Source organism: Mytilus galloprovincialis, chromosome 3, assembly GCF_965363235.1.
Source record: "Mytilus galloprovincialis chromosome 3, xbMytGall1.hap1.1, whole genome shotgun sequence".
Taxonomy (NCBI): Eukaryota; Metazoa; Mollusca; class Bivalvia; order Mytilida; family Mytilidae; genus Mytilus; species Mytilus galloprovincialis.
Genome location: NC_134840.1, coordinates 88,970,004 through 88,994,683, shown reverse-complemented (window position 1 = coordinate 88,994,683; position 24,680 = coordinate 88,970,004). Strand labels below are relative to the sequence as shown.

Genomic DNA, 24,680 nt, shown 5'->3' with positions numbered 1-24,680 from the left:
ACACTAGGTATAGTTGACCTTTGCTTATTATGCTAACAGTTTTTAAGAAACTAGATTTACCAAAACTAGAGGCTCTCAAGAGCCTGTATCACTCACCGGACATTACTTGGGTTTTAGAAATCGTATAAAAAAAGATAACATTTGGTTTAATATTGCATTCCATTCTGTAGTTTTCTAGAAGAAGACATTTATTTTTATGTATTTCTCATGGGGTCCTTTGTTAAACTAAGTCCCCTACTGGCAGCCTTCTTGGATGATGGATCGGGTACAAAGTTCTAAAACTTGGTTTGAACATTCATGTTATGTTTGGTTTCATTCCATTTAGTGGTTTTCAGAATAGAAGAAGACTTTTGTATGCATTTCCCTTAGGGTCCTATGTTAAACGAAGTCCCCCCTGGCGGCCATCTTGGATGTTGGATGGGCGATAAAGAAACAACACTTTGTTAGCATTTCATAAGACATTCACACTTTATTTGGTTTCATTCCATTCAGTGGTTCTCTAAAAGAAGAAATGTGTATTTATTTCCCATTGGGTACTATTTTAAACTAAGTCCCCCGCAGGTGGCCTGGTCTATAATCTTGGATGATGGATCGGCTACAAAGTAACAACACTTGGTCAGCACCTCATAAGGAATATTCATGCCATGTTTGGTTTCATTCCATCCAGTGGTTCTCTAGAAGAAGTTTAAAATATAAAAAGTTAACGACGGACGATGGACAACGGACACCAAGTGATTAGAATAGCTCACTTGGCCCTTTGACCCAGGTGAGCTTAAAAAACCACTGAGCGATGACCCGTGAAAAAAATTCTTCAGATTTACCTTTTAACTTATTCATTGCTAGACATGTCATTTCCTCTGTTGTTTTTCCTCTTTCTCTTTTCACTGTCACACCTGTTATCCAAATGTCTTTCTCTCTCTGTTTGACTTGCAGTTTTATCAAATCTTTAAAATTAATGACAAATATTCAAAATATACACATACAGAGGCTCAGTAAATTTTGTGTACAGGTAAATTTGTGAAAATGATGATGTATTCGAGCTTTTGATTTTGCTTATCAATTAAGTACATTCCTTTTTGAATTTTCGCAGGAATTCAGTATTTTTGTGATTTTACTTTTATTTACTGTACATGTTTCAACAAGGTCATCACAGATCTTTGACATGCCAAATGAAAGCTAAGTTCATTAACACTTACACTTTCATTCAGGGGCTGTAATAAGAATGCCTTTCTAAACTGTGAGTGATTTTTTAAAAATAATTTTCAGTAGACTGATTATTCCCTCTAAATCAACACCCGAGTCTGATTCTAAGGGTTTTGGTCAATAAAAACAAAAATAGATAACAACATTTTTTCTACTATTTTTAATATCTTTTAAGAATATGTTTAATATTGTGTTGCAGAAATAGGTCTATGGGCTTCTTTACCAATAGTTATAACACAAAAAATAGTAACCTGATGCTCCGCAGGGCACAGCTTTATACGACCGCATAAGTTGAACCCTGAACGGTTGGGGCAAGTATGGACACAACATTCAAGCTGGATTCAGCTCTAAATTTGGATTGTGATTAAATAGTTGACACAGCATAGGTTTTGGACACAGAATGAATGTGGTCTAATGAACTTAAAATATTTTTTTTCTCTTTGAGCAATCACTATGCTGTTGAATATTAATCCTCTCAAAAAAATGAAGAAATTTTCTTTTTATTTATGAAATCTGAAATGAGAAAAATTACCCCCCCCCCATTTTTTTTCACATCCCCCTTTCCCTTTTTTCAAAACTGATCTCAATTCAAATTTCTAATGGAGTTTGCAACAATAACTACTCATTTAAATACATCATAAAATATTAAAATGTAACAAAAAGTGCTTGTTATCACTGAATGGTAAAGAGTGTTTTAATTTATCAGTTGGTAGTAAAAGTGAATATACATTGTGCATTGTATAAAACAATGATTTAAGTTGATTCAACTACTATTCTGGACAAAGAAAGATAACTCAAATCAATTGAAAATTTCTTGCTATTGCACAATATTGTGCAATTAGATATTTCTTGATATTGCGCAATACTGTGCAATTGAAAATATTTGCTATTGCACAATACTGTGCAATTGAAAATTTCTTGCTATTGCACAATACTGTGCAATTGAACATTTTTTGCTATTGCACAATACTGTGCAATTGAAGATTTCTTGCTATTGCTAAATACTGTGCAATTGAAAATTTCTTGCTATTGCACAATACTTAATATAATAGTTTTGGATCCTGATTTGAACCAACTTGAAAACTAGGCCCATAATCAAAAATCTAAGTACATGATTAAATTCAGCATATCAAAAAAGCCAAAGAATTCAATTTTTATTAAAATCAAACTTAGTTTAATTTTGGACCCTTTGGTATTTAATGTAGACCAATTGGAAAACGGGACCAAAAATTAAGAATCTACATACACAGTTAGATCCGGCATATCAAAGAACCCCAATTATTCAATTTTTGATGAAATCAAACAAAGTTCAATTTTTGATGAAATCAAACAAAGTTCAATTTTGGACCCTTTGGGCCCCTTATTCCTAAAAACCTGTTGGGACCAAAACTCCCAAAATCAAACCCAACCTTCCTTTTATGGTCATAAACCTTGTGTTTAAATTTCAAAGATTTCTATTTACTTATACTAAAGTTATGGTGCGAAAACCAAGAATAATGCTTACTTGGGCCCCTTTTTGGCCCCTAATTCCTAAACTATTCAGACCAAAACTCCCAAAATCAATCCCAACCTTCATTTTGTGGTCATAAACCTTGTGTCAAAATTTCATAGATTTTTATTTACTTAAACTAAAGTTATAGTGCGAAAACTAAGAAAATGCTTATTTGGGCCTTTTTTGGCCCCTAATTCCTAAAATTTTGGGACCAAAACTCCCAAAATCAATCCCAACCTTCCTTTTGTGGTTATAAACCTTGTGTTAAAATTTCATAGATTTCTATTCACTTTTACTAAAGTTAGAGTGCGAAAACTAAAAGTATTCAGACGACGACGACGACGCAAGACGACGCAGGACGACGACGCCAACGTGATAGCAATATACGACGAAAAATTAAAATTTTTGCGGTCGTATAAAAAGCAATAACTCTAATTGGAGATCAACTTTCAATTTCCACCAGTAATTTTTTTGTAGATCTTGTTTTGCTGATTAGTTTTGCTATTTCACGTGTCTACTTTTATGGCATTGAGTATATAAGCACCCCCCCCCCCCCCATTTTATGTAAGCATGACTAAAAACAGTGTGAATAACTGATTATATGAGTGAATTTTTCAAGTCCAAGGACCATACATAACATGCAGAAAATTATCAGACCAAAACAAAAATTTGAACTTGATCTGGAACTTGTCATGATAAAACTATATACCAATTATCAATCAATATCTTCAAGCATGATGAAAAAAAGTGTGGAAAACACTCTTAACATTGGATATGATTAATGGTTCTCTAAAATTAGATATGATGTAATACAATGTACAATATCTTTTTTCAAACTAGTATCTCAATTGTTTGTAAAACAATTGAAAGGTCTTTCCTGTAAAAGTGATGTTTTCCTAATGTACTTTGTACGAGCTTTCGTTTGATATACGACAAGCATACCTTCTGAAACTTTTCGCGTTTTACACTTATTACCTCATTCTCCTTCATTTTTTAGATCGGAAGAATGATATATGTAACACAGGGTAGATAAGCTTTCATTTGATATGCGACAACGCCATGTTCTAAAAAGTTTGATTTTTGCACTTAATAACCCCATCCCACCAATTTTTGGAGGTTGGGAATTTGATATTTCAAATGTACACATCATGACCTTTCATTTGATATACAACAACCCTATAGTAAAAGAAAATTTATTTTTTGCACTCAATGACCCCATCCAACCAATTTATGGGGGACGTCAATTTGAAATTTGAAATGTACGCGTTATTTTTTTTCATTTGATATGCGACAACCTTACCATCTGAGAAATTTGAATTTTTGCACTAAATGACCCCACCCTTCCGCTTGGGATGAAAAAGAGGTTTAAAATTTTCATTTTTAAGTAGAGTTTAATGAGACCTTCAATTTGATATATCAGATGACCCCATTTGACAAATTGCCAAAAATGATGCAATATCAACGATATAAATAGAAGTTATGAAATTTACAAAGTCAATGCAAAACATGAAAATTTCAAAATGATTTTTTGGTGTTTTTTTAAATGGAATGTTTTTGGTATTTGGTCAAACATATAACTATGTTAACCTCTTCAATTTCTTAAACATTTTAAGTGGTAAGCTGTTGTTGATTCAGAAATTAATGCCGCCGCTCGCAAAATTTCAAACTGCATTATCTCTAAAACGACAGTAGATATCTCAAATCTGTTAAATGGTAAATGATCTACAGTTAAAGGACAACATTATAAAAAAGAATTGGGACAATTTCAAAGTTCACCAAGGTCACAATTAATCATCAAATATATGATGCAATACCAAACTTGAGAACCGGAAATCGTAGACATGGGATTACCACCATTCAACTCAGGACCACATAACCTTTCAAATATCACAACGTCAAGGTCATAGTATAATGTGAAGGTCAAAGTGAAATTTCATCATGACCTGACATTGACCTCAAATTGAAGGTCTTGAATAACTGATCATCTTTGCAGTTTATAGTAGATTGATATCTGTTACCTTTAAAAAGATATACACAAAATACTATACTTTTAAGAATCATCCCGTTGTAACTTTTGAACAGACGGTCGGACACTTTTGAGCTCAGTGTATAAAATGTAGAGCTCGTCGAGAGGAACATTTTATACGCTGTAAGTATGCAGCAAAGTCTTATCGTTTTCCTAATATGTAAGCTTGAAATTGCAGCGAAATTTTTTCTTGCACTCAGTGACCTTTGACTTTGACTGCATATTAAAGGTCACATGAATTAAAGAATATTGGTGAAGGTCCCAAGTCTCTACGACTTCCGGTTCTCGAAATAAAATTTTTCCTAAAATGTATAATTTTTCAAGGGGAATAACTCCTTATCAGGGTAAATAACCTACTAATCGTTTATGTTTATTAACATTGCCATCTGTTCCTGTACATCTCTAATACTTTTTAAGAAAAATGCAAATAAAAAAAATGCTTCAAGGGGGTATAACTCTCAAAGGGGATGATGAAATCCTACACAGCCTCATCTGGTAATACGTCATAATATGATCTATCGATGGTCAATATTTGGTCTTGATGACTTCAATAGAAACGGAGGGAGGGCATGTCAAAAAAATGTTGAAAGAAAAAAAAACATTAGAAAAACAATAAGGTCTTTCCTCACGAAGGGGAAAGACCTTAAAAAAAAACATTAGAAAAACAATAAGGTCTTTCCCACGTAGGGGAAAGACCTTAATTATAATCAAATATAATTAATAGTTTAAAATATTTTTTCTTTCATTTGTCACAAACGAATATAGATTTGTAACTTATCTATAAAGTGTCAACAACTTTTATATACACAATGTAATGTAATGAAATATATACCTTAATAATTAAAGGATTTCACTTAATAATATTTATATACTGACATCAATGAAGAAGTCACGCCTATCCCAAAATTTAGGAAAAAAAGTTCATGGAAACCACCAAAGAGCAAAAATGATAACTTGGAGTCATTCATTAACTACGTGAGGTCTGATATAAAGTCCTGTATAACAAATACAAGAAATTATAATTTATCCAAGTCAGAAAGTATAGCTTTGAAAGCGTTAAAAGATCAAGAGGATATTGTAATAAAACCTGCAGACAAAGGGGGCGCTGTGGTTGTCATGAATAAAACAGATTATATAGCAGAGGGAAATCGACAACTTTCTAACTCCATTTTTTATAAACAATTAACCACAGATCCAACGCTTAATACTATTCGAAGGATCAACACCATCCTTCAAGAGATGTTCGACAATAAGCATATAGACAATGACACCTTTGAGTATCTCCGACCTCTTGAGAACGAAGCAAAGGCCGGACGATTCTATATGTTGCCTAAAATACATAAAACGGGCAATCCAGGTCGACCAATTGTGTCAGCGAATAGTCATCCAACTGAAAAGATATCAGAATTTGTAGACCATCATCTAAGACCTCATGTGAAAGAACTACCCTCATTCATTCAAGATACAACTGATTATCTCAAGAAAATGGAAAGCCTCAATCCTTTACCAAGCAATACTATACTTGCATCCATGGACGTGTCTTCTTTATATACCAACATTCCACAAGACGAAGGAATAGCAGCGTGTGAAGAGGCATGGAACACTCGTAGTGAAAACAATCCTCCTACTGAGTGCCTTGTTACACTTCTGAAACTAGTGCTGGAGAATAACAACTTCTCTTTCAATGAAAAACACTATCTCCAGATAGACGATACTAGTATGGGCACAAAAATGGCCCCGTCATATGCCAACATATTTATGGGCCAACTTGAAAAACGCCTCTTGGCTAGTGCTCCATATCAGCCCTTATCATGGTTCCGATTCATTGACGATATTGATTTCAAATGGACAGATTCACAAGAACATCTTAATGAATTTCTAGAACACTGTAACTCTTTCCACCATTCAATAAAATTTACATATGAATCATCTATGGAGAAAATAAACTTCCTCGATACTACGAGTTACATCAAGAACGGAACCATTATAACGGACCTCCATACCAAACAAACGGACAAACATCAATTCCTTTCTCCTAAAAGTTGCCATCCTAAACACTGCTCCCGTGGCATCCCATTCAGCCAGGCATTACGAATCAAGAGAATATGCTCTACAGAAACTACGAAAAATGCTAGACTTGGACAACTTCGTAAACATCTAGTTGTTCGAGGATACAATAACAACATCATTGATAGCGCTTTCGAAAGAGCAAACAAAACTAGTCGCCAAGAACTTCTTGAGTACAAAGATAAGAATAAAGCAGCTAACAGAACACCCCTTGTACTCACTTACCATCCTGATTTTAAAAACGTGTCATCCATTGTTCAGAAGCATTGGAAAATTATAGAAAATGATATAAATCTAAAAAAAGTATTTTCATCACCACCAGTCATGGCCTTCAGAAGACCTAAAAACATCCGTGACAAATTAGTGACATCTGTATTAGCAAAGCAGTCTAATCCATCGCCCGGTTGCTACAAACAATGTGGTCGAAGGAATTGTTTGTGTTGTAAAGCTACCAATACAAGCAGTTCTTTCATCAGCTCCGTTACTAAACAAAATTATACCATCTACTCTAATTCCAACTGTAAAACGGAGAACTCAATTTATATATTAACATGTGACACTTGTGGCATTCAGTATGTGGGAGAAACAATGGACAAATTTAACATTCGGCTCAATAACCATCGTTCATCGTACAAAACCAACAAAAACTGTCCTCTCACAAGACATCTTCGTTCAACGAAACACCCTTTTGATAATGTTACTTTCCAAATTATAGAAGTCAACACCGAGTGGGACACCACGGCGAGAAGGAGAAGAGAAAACTTTTGGATCCACCAACTCCACACTTTAGAACCTGATGGTCTTAACGAAAAAGACGAAAAAAGATACAGGAAAGATAAAGAATAATTTAAAACAAAGCATCGTCCTTTTTATCCCGTAATATTGGCCAATGGACGTTGCTAACTTCCACTACCAATTATGTATTTTTAAGGTAGCTCAATCCAATACAACATATACATTGAGCTGCAAAATTTTCTTATTTTCAAAGCATCTAAATTCAATTGCTCATAGACATTGAGCTGCAAAATTTTCTTATTTTGAAGGCAGTTAAGTGAAACAAAGACGTTGAGCTGCAAAATATCTATAATTTTATTTGTGTAATTGAATTAATCTCTGTACTGATTAATCCACACTCCCTTAGATCTGTATGTCATGTGCTGCTATTTATAGGCACTTATATATATATATATATATATATATATATATATATATATATATATATATATATATATATATATATATATATATATATATATATATAGTATTCAGAAAATTAGTTATTACAAAATAACAAACAAACCAACACAAATTTTTTTATTGTCAAAAAGAAATGCACTACGAAATAATTGTGGTCGCGGACCAACTTGTGTGAAATGTTCTTAAAGGTCAATAACTACTTAAGGAAGTTCGCTGTTCAGTTTCAAAATAAATAACTTTTCCATAAAACTAGTATATATTGATAGGGGTTTAATTGAGGAATAAAAAAACCAAAGAAAATATAGGGGTTAATGTACTTGTTTTCGAGATATTACCTATTGAAATTTTGGCGCGAAAATGTTCACTCTTAATTTTTCATAGCAATATCATTGACCAGTTAAAAGTTCTCAAAAACTATTAAAAAATAGATAAGATTTAATAAGACTTTTAAAAATGGCTTATAATTATACATGTAAAAAATTTATAAAAAGAACTAGAGGCTCTAAAAAGCCTGTGTCGCTCACCTTTATGGACTATGTGCATATCATAAACGAAGGACACAGATGGATTCATGACAATATTGTGTTTTGGTGATAGTGGTGTGTTTGTAGATCTTACTTTACTGAACATTCTTGCTGCTTACAATTATCTTTATCTATAATGAACTTGGCCCAGTAAAAATATTTTGTAAAAATTTACAAAATTTATAAAAAATTATAAAAATTGACTACAAAGGGAATTAACTCCTTAAGGGGTCAATTGACCATTTTGATCAAGTTGACTTATTTGTAGGTCTTACTTTGCTATACATAATTGCTGTTTACAGTTTATCTCTATCTATAGGCCAGTGACTTATTTCAAAAAGACGCTTAGTTAACAACTTTAATGCACCCACCTAACACACGGCTGTGTTATACATAATTCAAAAGCTAATAATCTGTACTTTTTGTTTTGCCCAGTCGTAAAAAAATCGTACGGTGCATTTTCTGTTAAATCAAGGTCAAAGGTCATGAATAAACATAATTTTTTTACATTCCAATTTTTGCGATTACTAAACAAAAAGCTACTTTTCTAATTCTTGTACATTTAAATTTTCCGAAAGATCATATGAACTTTACATAACAAGATACAATATTTCCAAATCAAACAAAAAATAAGAGGTTAGATGCGCAATATTTCCCGAAAATTGAAATTCATTACAAATCCTCAAAAATGAACAATTGTTTGAAAAGCAAAATATATCTTGGGGCATCGATATTTGTATGCTAAAAATATAGAAAAATGTATATGTTTTTGGTCAAGGAATATTTGTTTTGTAGTTTTAAAAAGCAATTATTACCGTAATTATTGTTCATAGAACAGTCTTCTTTTGAAGTGTTTGCAGGTGCCTAAAAATTTGCCATCTGCAAATAGCGATCATTTTGTTATTCTATGTTAAGATAGCACATCGCTATTTGTCAATATCAGGGAGGAGAATGATTTTTCATAATAAAAGAAGGGGTATTTAAAGTTCGAAAAGAATATATACGAGCTAATTGAGGTAAAACTATGTTTTTTACGAAGTCAAACTTTTTTACTTTTTGTAATCATGTTTAAATAGGCAAAATTGAAACAAGTAACCTTGTTTAGAAACACTTGGTTGTCTAAAAGCGGGATGAATAAGAGATGCTTTGAGTATTCTCAACATAAGCTTTAAAAATATAAATGCAAGTCATTGTGTATGTAAAACATCATGAGCAGTTGTGAAATAAAAAAATGAAAAAGTTGAATACCCTTTTTTAAGATCATTCACTGTATAAGGCAGTGATCGTTTTCATGCTGTGCGTTTGTTTTTGTAGCAGTTCAGTGTTTCTGTTATTCCGTTGTGTTCCTCTTATAGTTGATGCCTTTCCCTCGGTTTTGGTTTGTGACCCGGATTTGTTTCAGTTACTAGTAAATTGATTGATGACTATTGAATAGCGGTATACTATAGTTATCTTTATTTAATATATTCATGGTGAGCAGTTATGCACTATCACGAAAATTGTGATAGTTAATGCAAGCTCTGGAATATTGTATCAACTTCAGTGGAGATATATATTCCACAAGAAGATGCCTCAAAATCGCGTTACAATTGGTCAAGTGTTTAAATAAAGAGTTTTATTTAATTTTGCGGGCAGTACGTCGACTGAGCATGCAAAGACAAATTTAGGAAATACAAAACCCTACATTTATACGTCATATCATAATTATTTCCAACTTGTTATTGTTTCAGAGGAGTTGAGGCTCATTGCAATTAGTCTCCTCCTTTAGTAGTATAGATATGCAGGCGTTGCTATATAATTTTACTACATAAAAATGAAAAGTTTATAATTGGGTAGTAAGAAGTGTTTTTATGGGTTGATTTATGCTCATCTCTTTTGTCTCTCAACCAACCCTCATCGTCAATTTCAAGATACGTGATAGAGTAAACTATATCTGTTGAGTCTTTTATTTTCAATTTCAATGGGAAATCCGAGTCCAAAATTGTCACAAATTTGCCACTATTCAGTGAGATGACATCATCTATAGAGTGAAAAGTATAGTTTCAAGATAATGGTAGCTTCTTTTCAGTCGTCATCAGAAGCTTTTGCATGAAGTCATCATTGTATAAAAATGAACAAGTCATTCAAGCTAATCAGGAAGTCTCGTTGTAAATAGAATCATTGCGTATTAATGGACTTTTTTTCTTCAAAATTATTCTTATTTGATGAATTTATGCATTTAAACAATGAACAACGCAATTTAAGCAATCAAGAAGTCAACTTCTATAATATGTGTTTACTGGTTTTTTAATTCTTTGAAATTTCAATTTTCATCATCATCTTTTTTTTTTTTTTTCTTTTTTTGGTCTAATTTCTTTTTTATAGTTCACATTAAATAAATAAAAAGTCTTCTCACTACTACATCAATATTTATAATGAAGCTACAAATCAAACAATAAGAAAAGTCGAAAGATGTTTATTTCAGTCTGGTAATTACAATGCAGATTGCAATCTCTTAGTTTCGCCCTATTTATTTCAAGCAATAGTATGATTCGTGCGTATATTTTTTTACTTTGAATTTTTCAGATCCTTAAGAATTTGTTTATTAAATCTAACATTGACCACATACAATGTTTAGATAGGAAGAAATGCTTAAAAGCTGTTTTTTTCGCAGATGGCGTTATTTAGGGCAACTGTACGAGTTATGCTTTGCTGTTCGATTAGAAGTAAGCATAGGAAATTTATGATGTCAAAAACTTCTTTGATAGTTATTTCAGGGTTTTACTTAGTTTTAAGGGATTAGCATTTGCACCAGAAAGAAAAAAATTGGGTATTCACACATTTTGTAAACTTTTACTCAAATTTCAGGAAACATGTGCTGTCTATCAAAACACGCTTTAAATATTTAAAAATGCATTTGATTAATGACTGTTAATCTCTCTGCTAAAAGTTTAAATTGTTTGCATATGTGAATTAAGTATATAAAAGTCATATTATGCAATCAAGCTGAAATATTAGAAAATATGCACTTATTCGTCCTTGGCTTTTGATCTTGTTTTGACATAAACTGTACGATTTTTTTACGAATGGGTAAAACAGATAGTACAGATGTGTAGCTTTCAAATGATATATAATTTAGCCGTGTGTTAGGTGGGTGCATTAAAAATTTAATTTTATGATTAAAGTCACTCGCCTACTATAATAATATTCAAGATAATAACCAAAAGCTGCAAAATTCTCTTAAAATTACCAATTGGGAGCAGCAACCTAACAACTGGTTGTCCAATTCATCGGAAAATTTCAGGGCAGATAGATATTGATCTGATAAACAAGTTTACCCCCTGTCAGATTTGTTCTAAAGGCTTTGCTTTCAGAGAAATAAGACAAAATCTACATTTTACCCCTATGTTCAATTTTTAGCCATGGCGGCCATCTTGGTTGGTTGGCCGGGTCACAGGTCACATTTTTTAAACTATATACCCCAATGATGATTTTGGCCACGTTTGGTTAAATTTGGCCCACTAGTTTTAGAGGAGAAGATTTTTATAAAAGATTACAAAAATGTACGAAAAATTGGTAAAAAAAACTATAAAGGGCAATAACTCCTTAAGGGGTCAACTGACCAATTTGGTCATGTTGACTTATTTGTAGATCTTACTTTGCTGAACATTATTGATGTTTACAGTTTATCTCTATCTGTAATAGTATTCAAGATAATTACCTGTGACAAATGGTAAAATTTCTTTAAAAGTTACCAATTGGGGGGAAGCAACCCAACAACTGGTTGTCTGATTCATCTGAAAATTTCAGGGTAGATAGATATTGACCTGATAAACAATTTTACCCCTTGTCAGATTTGTTCTAAATGCTTTGCTTTCAGAGAAATAAGACAAAATCTACATTTACCCATATGTTCTATTTTTAGCCATGGCAGCCATCTTGGTTGGTTGGCCGGGTCACAGGACAAATTTTTTAAACTAAATACCCTAATGATGAGTGTGGCCAAGTTTGGTTAAATTTGGCCCAGTAGTTTCAGAGGAGACGATTTTTGTAAAAGTTAACAACAATGGACGACGACGACGGAGGACGGAGGACGAGACGCAAAGTGATGAGAAAAGCTCACTAGGCCTTTGGGCCAGGTGAGCTAAAAATAGATTAATATCTAAAACAAAAAGAGTTCACTTCATCCAAAAAAAAATAACATATAGCACTCAGAAAAATTTTGAAACAATTAACCAAAGGAAAGGGAACAAATCCAAAATACTCTGCATTACACGGTTAGATTCAGCTGTCAGCATATAAAAGAAAACCATATGTACAATTTTTGTTGAAATCATAAAAAGTTTAATTTTGGACCCATATTTGGACCACTTGTAAACTTGGCCGATAATCAAAAATCTAAAACATGTTCAGATTAAGCATATATATATCAAAGAACCCTAAGAATTCAATTATGTTATAATCAAACTAAGTTTAATATTGCACCCTTTGGACCAGCCGTACTTAATGTAGACAAATTTGAAAACGGGACCAGAAATAAAAAAATCTAAATACACAGGTAGATTTATAGCCATATCAAACAACCCCAATAATTCAAGTCTTTTAATGAAATCAAACAAAGTTAAATTTTGGACTCTTTGGTCCTCATTGTGGACCAATTAAAAACAAACCCAATTATCCAAAAACTTTATACACGGTCAAATTCAGCATATCATATAATCAATTTTTGTGGATATAAAACAAAGATTAATTTTGGACCTGATTAGGACCAACTTGAGAACTGGGTCCATAATCAAAATAGATATAGGAAGATGTGGTGTGAGTGCCAATGAGACAACTCTCCATCAAAATAACAATTTATAAAAGTAAACCATTATAGGTCAATGTACGGCCTTCAACACGGAGTCTTGGCTCACACCGAACAACAAGCTGTAAAGGGCCCCAAAATTACTAGTGTAAAACCATTCAAACGGGAAAACCAACAGTCTAATCTATATAAAACTAGAGGCTCTCAAGAGCCTGTGTCGCTCACCTGTATTTACAGATGCTTTGTAAATCATGTCAAATAAGGTTAAAACATAATAAAGAGTATTAGATATTAGATATTATCAGATACTATAATGATATCTAAGATAATAGCGTAAAATTTCCTTAAAATAACCAATTCAGGGACAGAATCACAACAACGGATTGTCGAATTTGTGGGCAGATAGATCTTAATCTGATTAACATTTTTACCCCCTGTCAGATTTGCTCTAAATGCTTTGGTTTCAGAGACGTAAAAATCTACATTTTATCCCTATCGCCAAGTGATGGGAAAAGCTCACTTGGCCCTTTGGGCCAGGTGAGCTAAAAAGAATGACCAACGTAGATAAAAGTATCTTGTCTAAGGGAGGGATAAATCCTACTTTGACGAGTTTGTAAAGGATCACTCTGATTCAAACAAAAAATTCCATGAAACTGACATTATCAAGATGCTTGATTTCTTGATTGACAACATATTTGTTATGTTCGGAGGAGGTGTCTTTCAACAGACTGTCGGCATTCCAATGGGGACCAATTGTGCCCCTCTTCTTGCCGACTTATTTCTTTATTATTAAGAGGCTGACTTCATACAGGAACTTCTTAGGAAGAAAGATAAGAAGTTAGCAATATCCTTTAACTCTACTTTCCACTTTCACTAAATAATTCAAAATTTGGTGACCATGTTCAACGCATCTATCCAATCTAACTAGAAATAAAGGATACAACAGATGCAGTTAAGTCGGCCTCATATCTTGACTTACATCTAGAAATCGACAATGAGGGTTGGCTGAAAACAAAACTTTACAACAAAAGAGATGATTTCAGCCTTCCAGTTGTGAACTTTTCATTTCTAAGTAGCAACATTCCAGCAGCAACTGCATACAGGATATATATCTCCCAATTTATACGATATTCCCGTGCTTGTATTTCCTATCATGATTTTCTTGATAGAGGGTTGCTTCTTACAAGGAGGCTAGTAAACCAAGAGTTCCAAATGGTGAAGTTGAAATCATCCATTTGTAAATTTTACGGACGCCATCACGAGTTGATTGACCGTTATGGAATAACTGTTTCATAAATGATATCAGATATGTTCCTTACGTCGTAACTGCCATCCCCTTCCCTTTTATGAATGTGACCTACCGAATTAAGACTATTTACAGGATTTGTTATAACATAAGCAACACGACGAGTGCCACATGAGGAGCAGAATCTGCTTACCCTTCCGGAGCATCTGAAATCACCCCTAGTTTTTGGTGGGGTTTTTGTTACTTATTCTTTGGTTTTCTATGTTGTGTCATGTGTTCTATTGTTTGTCTGTTTGCCTTTTTCATTTTTAGCCATGCATTTGTCAGTTTATTTTCAATTTATGAGTTTGACTTTTCCTCTGGTATCTTTCGTCTTTTTTTTTAAGTAATGCCCCCAAAATTCAAACCGGTCTGTGTTTTGCAGTAAAGTATTGTGTAAAAGTGTCATTACATTTGGTTGAGGCAAACTCAAGTTAGTGAACAGAGGCCAGTTTTGAGACGTACAGACGGACAAGGGTTAAACTTACTGTTACCATAATGATGTCATCACAAACTTTCAATGCCTCTTTTATGGGCGGCAGTTCCGTCATATTACATTGTTTGTGTATCAGAACAATTATTATTTAGGTTTAAAATTAATTACCTGTGCTTTCTGGACATTTATATGGAGTATCAAGTTCACAAATTTCACTTTCATGAATTAGAGGTTCATTTTCACTGAAGATTTCTTTATGAATATCAGAACTTCTTTTCATAGGATAATGGTCAAGTCTTGATGTCAACCTTTTTTTCATATCCTGAAAGTAGTAATTAAACAATATTAACAAGTTGATACTTTATCTCATCGTTTTAATTTGAAGCAAACATTCATCTCAGTTTATGTACTGTGATTCCATTTATTTTCGTTAATTGAGGAGATATTCTATTTTTAAATGTCCGCAACAACAAGCAAACAAAAATCTGGCCATAGTACACGGATTCCCCATTCACACTTTCATTTTCTATGTTCAGTTGGACGTGAAAGTTTGACATCTAAATTAGAAAGTTCATATCTTAGGGGACATTTCTACTACTTTTCAAGTTGATAGGACTCAAACTTCATCAACAAGAGGCTGTCAGAGTGACAGCAAACCAGATTCCCTGCAGAGGTCGAATGCTGAACAGTTGAGCATGTATTGACACTTCATTTATGCTAAAAACAGCTCTGAATTTGGATTGTGATTGAATATTTGACATAGAATAGGTTTTTGGCACAGGATGAATGTGGTCAAAGAACTGAAAAATTGGAAATTTGACATTTATCTACTTGTATTATGGTCCACATTCTTCTAAATCTAGGTACATATTTAGAATCAGCATATCAAAGAACCATAAGAATTCAATGTTTACGGAAAATAAAATAAATGGAAAATGCGTCTCCATGGACACAGATGATGTCCCCGCTTGCATTATAACATTATAAAGGGACATAACTCAAGAATGGTAAAAGTGACGCTACCCAAGTTTGCACTTGATCTGAGTATTATGGTAATAAGTAATGTGTATAAGTTTCATAATATTTGGTTTAGGCAAACTAAGTTTCAAAACCGAAACTAAAAATTTGGCAGTTTTTTCGATTTACCGGTATAAAGGGGCATAACTTAAAAATGTTTAAATGAAACTACCCAAATTCAACTTGATCTGTGTTTTAATTTGTGGTAATAAGCATTGTGTATAAGTTTCATAACATTTGCTAAGGCAACTTAAGTAAGATAACGGAAACTAGAGATTTTGCAATTCTTCCATTTTGAAAGGGGCATAACTTGGTCAGCATCTCATTAGGAACATTCATGATATGTTTGGTTTCCATCCATTCAGTGGTTCTCTAAAAGAAGACATTTGTATGTATTTCCCATAGGGTCCTATGTTAAACTAAGTATCCCACTGGCGGCCATCTTGGAAGATAGATCGGCTACAAAGTAACAACACTTGGTCAGCAAGTCATAAGGAACATTTATGCTATGTTTGGTTTCATTTCATTCAGTGGTTCTCTATAAGAAGAAACTTGTATGTCTTTACCATAGGGTCCTATGTTAAACTAAGTCCCCAACTGGCGGCCATCTAGGACGTTGGAATGGCGACAAAGTAACAACACTTGGTCAGTATCTCATTAGGAACATTCATGCTATGTTTGATATCATTCCATTCTGTGGTTCACTAAAAGAAGGCATTTGTATGTATTTTCTGTAGGGTCCTTTGTTAAACTAAGTCCCTCGCTGGCGGCCATCTTGGATGATGGATCGGCTACAAAGTAACAACACTTGGTCAGCACCTCATAAGGAACATTCATGCAATGTTTGGGTCATTCTATTCAGTGGTTCTCTAGAAGAAGTTCAAAATGTAAAAAGGTAACGACGACGACGGACGACAAGTGATGAGAAAAGCTCACTTGGCACTTCGGGCCAGGTGAGCTAAAAAGGCATATTTTTATGGCTCTGACGGGCAGAAGGGGAAGATATTTTCTATACATGTTTTTTGTAAAATGTGAATTTGATTTTTTCTGCATTTTTTAACCTAATTGGATAAGCTTTTGATTAAATGTAATACCAATCATGTATCATCCAATCAGAAGCCGTATAGAGTATAGAATTCTATTCTGAGTACCATCAGAAAAATTTGCAGCTAAAATGTCAACAAATAATTGCGCTCTGATAGCCTATAGGTAAGACTTTTCTTATCTACTTTAGAGATTAATCATTAATATAATACAAGAATGTAAATACTAGTATGTAAATATGTACTTACGAAATGTTTATCTTCAACATGCACTGATTGAAGATTAAGATAACTGACAGGAGCAAATGCATCATTTGAATGAATAACTTCTTCTGAAGTGTCACTAAATATAAATAATATACATACAGTTTGTGATGTTATAAACAAAGTTTATCTGTGCGGTAGTTGGTTAACATTCACATAAACAGTTCATTTTAAGCCTATCAATATTAAAACACTGGAGTAAGATGTCAACATAGGGTTTTAAATAAGACCCTGTAAATCTCAATGTAAAAAAGTTGAGGGGAAATAAACAAGGACTACCAAAACTGCAATTAAAATTTAAATTTTTGAGTGTTTGCATTTTTTCAATATTTTGGTTCATGATTTGTGATTAGTTATTGGCCCATACTGACATCAAATGCTTTAAATAAAGAAGGTATATATATAAATATTAATTAATATCTACAAATGAGCTGTTAAATGGGCACAGCTGTCAAATTCATGTCCACCAATTCACCTCAAATTTCATATTTGGCTGATAACATACTAAAACGTATATCCACAATGAAGTTTTTTTTAAATATGTTGGTTGGTAGACGGGGTCATCAGACGCATTTTAATTGTGGTCAAGTTAAGTTGAATTTGTCTACGTAGTTTAAGAGGGGAATACTTAAAAGATCACAAAAATTTACCTAAAATTTTTTTATAAAGGGCTCAGCCTGATACAACCACAGTTGTGTACAGTTGGCGCAAATTTGGACAAAACATTCCAGCTTCTTTCTGAATTTGGATTGTGATCAAAGTTTTGAAGTAATATAGGTTTCTAACACAAAAAAAGGTGAATCTTTAAAAAATATATTCCGCAATACTGTGCAATTGAAGATTTCTTCTTAAAACTTTTCAAAATTTGAAATCTGAAAATTTTGGATTTTTTTTATCCCATTTAAAACCAGGTGCTCCGCAGGGCACAGCTTTATACGACCGCAGAAGTCAAGCCCTGAAAAGTTGGGGCAAGTATGGACACAACTTTCAAGCTTGATACAGCTCTGAATTTGGATTGCGATCAAATTCTTGACATAATATGAGTTTCTGACACAAAACAAATGTAAAGATCTTAGAAATCTATTGCGCAATATTGTGAAATTAAATTCTTTTAACATTTCAAAAATTTGAGAAATTTGAAAAAAAAATTGAAAACTACCCCCTCTCGTGATCGTATAATTGTATTTTGCGTTGTGTTTTGAATAGAGAAAAAAGACGTCTATACAAATGGATGATTTAATGCTGGAATACAATGACGTTAATACATAGCAACCATGACGTTACTTATAGAGAGCGGTAACGCGTATAAGTACATGTATGAATCCCGCGTAATGTGATTGTCTCTATTTGTCCTCGACATACTCGGGGCCGCGAAATTGTGCAATTAAATTCACAATGAGCAATTTATCCAAATTAAGAAAATTATCTATAAATGAAAAGAAATGAAATATTTGAAACTTTAAAGTCTATGAATCACATATAAAACTATTTCTGAATCAAGTAGCGATTGAAAATTGTTCTCAATTAATTACAGTCTCTGATTGCGGTTTTGTAAACGAACACTCCTTCTAAGTATTTGCGATTCATCATTGTCGGTTTTTTTTAACGGGATGATGAGGTATGTAGTGTATGCGCTGTGAGTCCTCCTTCTCTTCTACCTTTTCGATGAAACCACGTTTTTTCTGCTTTGTACAGGATGAAAATTCTTTGATGTTCTGTTTTTCCGTGTTAAGTTTGTCGTTTTCTTGTATACCAAGGGACTTCAATTTCCAAAATCTCTCAATATCGTAGTCCTCTTTTGTGTGACTAGATAATATATGCATCATGTGTGAATCGCGTTGTACTCTTGTACATGTAAGTGGTCCAGATAACAAATATCCTATTTTTGAGCTCATCGCTGTCGGTCCGTCGCCTCGAACGATATCATCCTTGATTGCATCCCAGTAATGGTCTGCTCCAATGAGTAAAGAAATATCAAAGCTATTATCCTCTGATAACGGGTGGGCTAGTTTTAGTCCTTTCAAATAATGTAGTTGCTGCGAAATGTACCTGCGGTTATTCTGAATCGGCGCTGCTATGGTAGGTACAATCAATACCTGTAAAGGTATTTTCTCTCCTGAGTCTGCTTCTAAATACACTGTGGCTTTATTCATGTGACGAACATTCTTGTCAGAATTTCCGAAGGCGGATATGTTGAGAGTTTCCTTTCCGTCTGGCTTAACGTTCAACTTGTCGGCTATTTCCTGCGTCATAAATGATCGTTGCGCTCCTTCGTCGAAAAGGATGTGAGCGTCGGCGCACTGATTCTGTGACCATATTGGAGCGATTGCCGTTTTTAAGAAGACGGTAGAATTTTCCTGTTTAGCAGATGTATGCATGATTGGCGTGCCATTTTCTGTATTACTTGTAATATTCTGACATAAACTTGTATGGTGCTTACGTTGACATTTACGGAATGTGTTTTTCGACCTACATTCTGATATTTTATGGTTACCCAAACAATTGAAACATAGGTTTCTCTTCTTAACAATCTCCATTCTTGATTTGCTGTCGGTGAACTTTTTACATTCTGTAGGGAAATGTTGATCATTGCAATAAATGCACGTTTTACTTTGAGAATAGTTTTTAGATTTTGATTTATTTACGTAATTTCCATTTTTCTTACCAATTCCGGCATGGAAACTTGCGGTAGGTACATCATAAGACTCGCTCCCATTAGTGCTGGCTTCTTGAATAGATATTTCCCGTTGTATTGCTTTTCTTAGATTTCCAAGGGTCCAGTCGTCGTTTCCGTTTTCTCTTGTTATATTACTTTTTACCGTAATAGGGAGCTTACCAAGCATAACTGGGATTAACAGGGAACCATATGTATCTTGGCACTGTCCTAAAGATTCTAATCCACGGATATAAACCTCTGACTTATCCGAAAAATTACGGATACTATCTAATGTGTATGAGGGTGCTGGCAAATCTAAAAGAGCTTTCATATAAGCGTTCACAATTTTGTGTGTTTTCCCAAAGCGATTTACTAATAACTCCACGGCTTTGTGATAGTTTGAGCTGGACAAGTTTAAAATTGAGAATGGAAATGGGGAATGTGTCAAAGAGACAACAACCCGACAAAAATAAAAAAACACAACAGCAGAAGGTCACCAACAGGTCTTCAATGTAGCGAGAAATTCCCGCACCCGGAGGCGTCCTTCAGCTGGCCCCTAAACAAATATATACTAGTTCAGTGATAATGAACGCCATACTAATTTCCAAATTGTACACAAGAAACTAAAATTTAAATAATACAAGACTAACAAAGGCCAGAGGCTCCTGACTTGGGACAGGCGCAAAAAATGCGGCGGGGTTAAACATGTTTGTGAGATCTCAACCCTCCCCCTATACCTTAAACCATTTATGACATTCATAGCGTCTGCATCAAGAAGTGACTGAAGGTACGTGAATTTCTGGACATCAGTAAGTGTATGATTGCTGTGAATTGTGTTTTCAAACGACTCCCAAAAGTATTGCCACTCAAGAATATCTCCAGAAAAAGTAGGTAGGGTTAGCTTCGGCAAGCGGTGATTTTGACTAGACAGGGAACTAGTTTGTGAAGAAAATCTTGGGATGAATTCTGTGTTCATTACAGGACGGGTTTCGGAATTGACTTCATGCATGTTCATGACGGGGCGTGTGTTTGGAATACTTTCGTGAGATAATTCTGTACATGTACGTGTAACAATTTGTGCTAATTTCTTATAACGGCGTAAATGCGTTTCAAGATCTAAATTATACTCATCTGCATCTGTGATTTCAACTTCTATATCTTCATCCGATGTATTTTCCAAAATCTGTTCATCCAGTTTAAGAATTACACTTTGTTTTTTCACTATAGCGTCAATAATTGGACCTGCAGTGTCAATATCCATCTCCGAATCGGTGTTCAGCTCATCTAGTTTCTTGAAGAATTTCGTGACAGCGGCTCTATTTCCAGCTCGAATAGACTTGATTCTCGACGAATCCATCTTTTATCTTGGTCTCGGTACCAATCTCGTGATCGTATAATTGTAGTTTGCGTTGTGTTTTGAATAGAGAAAAAAGACGTCTATACACATGGATGATTTAATGCTGGAATACAATGACGTTAATACATAGCAACCATGACGTTACATATAGAGAGCGGTAACGCGTATAAGTACATGTATGAATCCCGCGTAATGTGATTGTCTCTATTTGTCCTCGACACCCCCTCCCCCAGTAGTGTAAAAATGCCGATTCTGCGGCACTTTCCATTTTTAAGTGAAAATCTAGCACACATCCAAATTTAGATTTTTTACAATGTAAACGGACCAGCATTCCAATTAGTTTAAGGGTAAATACAAATATGGCTTTCGCAAACAATGGTAGAGGCACATTAAAGGGATGTAATCCTAGGGTAGAAACAAAATATGACTTTCGTACAAAAGATGGAGGAACTTTAAAGTTCAAAAATCACAGACAACGATTTTATCAACGATAATGTTTTTGAGGAAAAGGCAAAGGAACAGAACCTGGAAACCCTGAAATGGAAGGAACTTCCAATTGGAGTGATTTATAATATCCTGAAAGTGGTAGAAGTAGATGGGAAGTTTGGGAGGAGTAATAAGATTCTCACCTTGAAAAACAGAGAAGGAGAAACGACAAGGTTGTGGGCTTGCAGTATACTGAACAGAGAGAAGGAACCTTTGGAAGGAGCCTTTGTGAGAAGTACAGGCTTAGAAGTCAGCAAAAAGACCAAACAGGAGTACTTTTCTTGCAACCTTGTGAGAAAGTAAGTAAAAAAAAAAAAAAAAAAAAAAAAAAATAATGAGCCAGGTGGGGTACAAAAAAAATTTCCGATCTGACATTTTTGCCGGATTGGAAAAGTTTTTTTATGCTTGAAACGGAGCACATCATGAAGTAAAGCAGAATGGAGTACATCGTGAAACGATGTGTGGAGTGAAGTGTAACGGAATGATGTGTGACCTTTTTTTTTACGGCGCATGCACATTAAGGTCCTCACTAAAAGTGGTGGAAGGTTGTCGGAACTTATCTTTTTTATTGTAGTAGTTTTTGAGGCAGGTGGTGATTTTTCCAAACTCAGCATCATCAATTTGTTCATCATCAGCCAAAGCAGTACTAATACATTGTTCAACCAAAAATTTTGTGGACTGTGCCAATTGCAAGGTGTCGTGGTGTTTTTTTTTCTTTTTTATGATACGCCTTAAGATTAGTGTGATTACCATCACGCAAGTGGCACTCAAGCAAGCAAGGGATCATAGGGGAAGGGAGGCTATAATACCTTTACAGGTCAAAGCTGAACCCATGGTGCAGCTGGTCAACACCAAACTGCCCACAGAACAAGCACCCAGTGCTACAGATACAACTTTGTCCAGACGTTTGTAGATCTTCAAGGTATGTTGATACTTATGAATATCCGTGTTGAGTTGGTCTTCCATACATTTGACTCTGGTTTGTTGGTATCCAGAATTTAAATCATCCATTTATTTATAGGAGCATACCGAGGAGGGGAATATTTTTGAAGGGGCTGTTAGCACCTAAGATCAGACCAGCTCCGTCGTGGAATTGCTGACCACGCTTTAAGTAGAGTCCATTACCATAGGTGATCCGGGCGTTTGAAGGTTTGAGGTAGAGACCTTTGTCACTAGGTTTCACGGTGCAAACGCATCCACCACGTTGCAGGTACAATCCAGACCATAAGACCTTGTTGACGGCTACACCACCAAGACCACTCAAGACTCCAACACCCAAGGCGGGTAGAATGGTTTTTGCTAACATGAGGAGTGCCCTCATTGCCAGCCCCGCCAACATGGGTAGGAAACCACCCACCTTTTGCATGTTTTCCTTCAATTTGGTCGCACTCAACTCTAGGACCATGCCACCAGTACCCTTCTGTAGGAGCTTGGCGATCTTTTGAACCTGGCGGGTGGTGAGCCACATCTTATGTTCGCCTTGCAGCTTTGCGTGGGACAAACAAATGGAGACCGGACAACCTTTTTTAGCCGCCCGTTGTAGTTTATCAGCTTGACCTTTTGTCAAGTTTATACCATGTTCGTGATAAGTCATTTATTTATACCTCACGAAGATGAAAGCGGATGGTGAGATGTTCACCCCTGAAATCGATGGGCCTATCGTCTTGATCGGTGAGATATGTTTGCATGCGATTGATGTTTCGCAAGGTCACTGGCAAGTATACTAGATTTTTATGGTTTTGAATGATCTTCATACCAGGACCGTCTGCGGGAAAGAAGCTGTAGATGGTAGACTGCTGTGTACCATTCACATAGCTTCCATGCTGTTGATGCTGATGATATTTACAATGTGTTCCCCTTCCGTATAGCCGTTTGTGATCATATTGAACGTGTAAATCTGCCGCTCGAATCCCAAGACAGTGTTGATGCTATTGACAACGTTGAAGTCTACTTGATAGTGTCTGGCGAGGGTCAGCGTTGCTCTAAGGGTCGCCCGATTGGCATCAATGATGATCTACATTTTGTGTTTGTTGAGCCGTAGCCGACGCTGGATCTCATTGTTGATGTCTTCGATGTCATAGGAACCTGTAATCAATGCGATGGGAAACCAGTTGGCACCATCGTCGGGGGAGTAGCGGAAGGAATTGATACCTGTATGGATGTTTGGGATGGAGTTATAGGTTACCAGGTTTACCAATGCCATCTCGTAGGCCTTGGATTCCTCGAGTTGTAGCGGGGGGTTGAACCGGGTAAGGATTTGGCTATCGTTTCCAGAGACGATGAAGGAAAACCCATGCTTGATGTCGGTGTTATAAGCAATTTGCTGCAATAATGTGTTATCCATTTATTTATGGTAGACCATTGTCACATAATTTTGCTTCCACTCTTCGATACCGTCATACTGCTCCTTGGGCTGTTTTCCAGCTTTCACCACGATTGCATCGACTTCGGCGGGACGACTGGCAAAGAGGAGTTGTAGGTGAATTTTATCCATTTACTTTTAGTACACAACGTTCATCTTCTGACCGTCGGATTCAAACTGTAGGATTCTGTCGAAAATGACAAGTGCAAACGCTTCTGTGTTGGCTGGAACATTACGGGCGAATTCGGCTCGGATCTGAATATCCACCGTGGATTCTTTGAGACGCTCAGACTGATGACTCACATCAATCACAAACAAGGTGTACAAGTCGATGAAATCGAAGGGATTAATACCACCATTACTGAGGAGACTGTCCATGTTATGGAATTTCTTTCTGAAGTCGGAGGCCTCTTTGAACACTCTGGCGATTTTATTTTCGTTGAAAGCTGCATTATAGTTGACTGCTGGATAACGTTCAG

The 24,680-nt window shown here is 35.0% G+C and overlaps 1 protein-coding gene across 3 annotated transcripts in view; it reads right to left on the bottom strand.

The window, feature by feature from the left end:
• Positions 1 to 24,680, bottom strand: part of LOC143069310 (diphthine--ammonia ligase-like) — a 153,327-nt gene that overhangs the window by 54,654 nt on the left and 73,993 nt on the right. For all 3 annotated transcript variants that reach the window (XM_076243875.1, XM_076243876.1, XM_076243874.1), the window contains exons 8-10: positions 17,326 to 17,419; positions 15,185 to 15,338; positions 822 to 944 (exon numbers count right to left, since the gene is read on the bottom strand). In XM_076243875.1, coding sequence (XP_076099990.1) covers positions 822 to 944; positions 15,185 to 15,338; positions 17,326 to 17,419 — 371 coding nt within the window. The remainder of the gene's footprint in view (positions 1 to 821; positions 945 to 15,184; positions 15,339 to 17,325; positions 17,420 to 24,680) is intronic.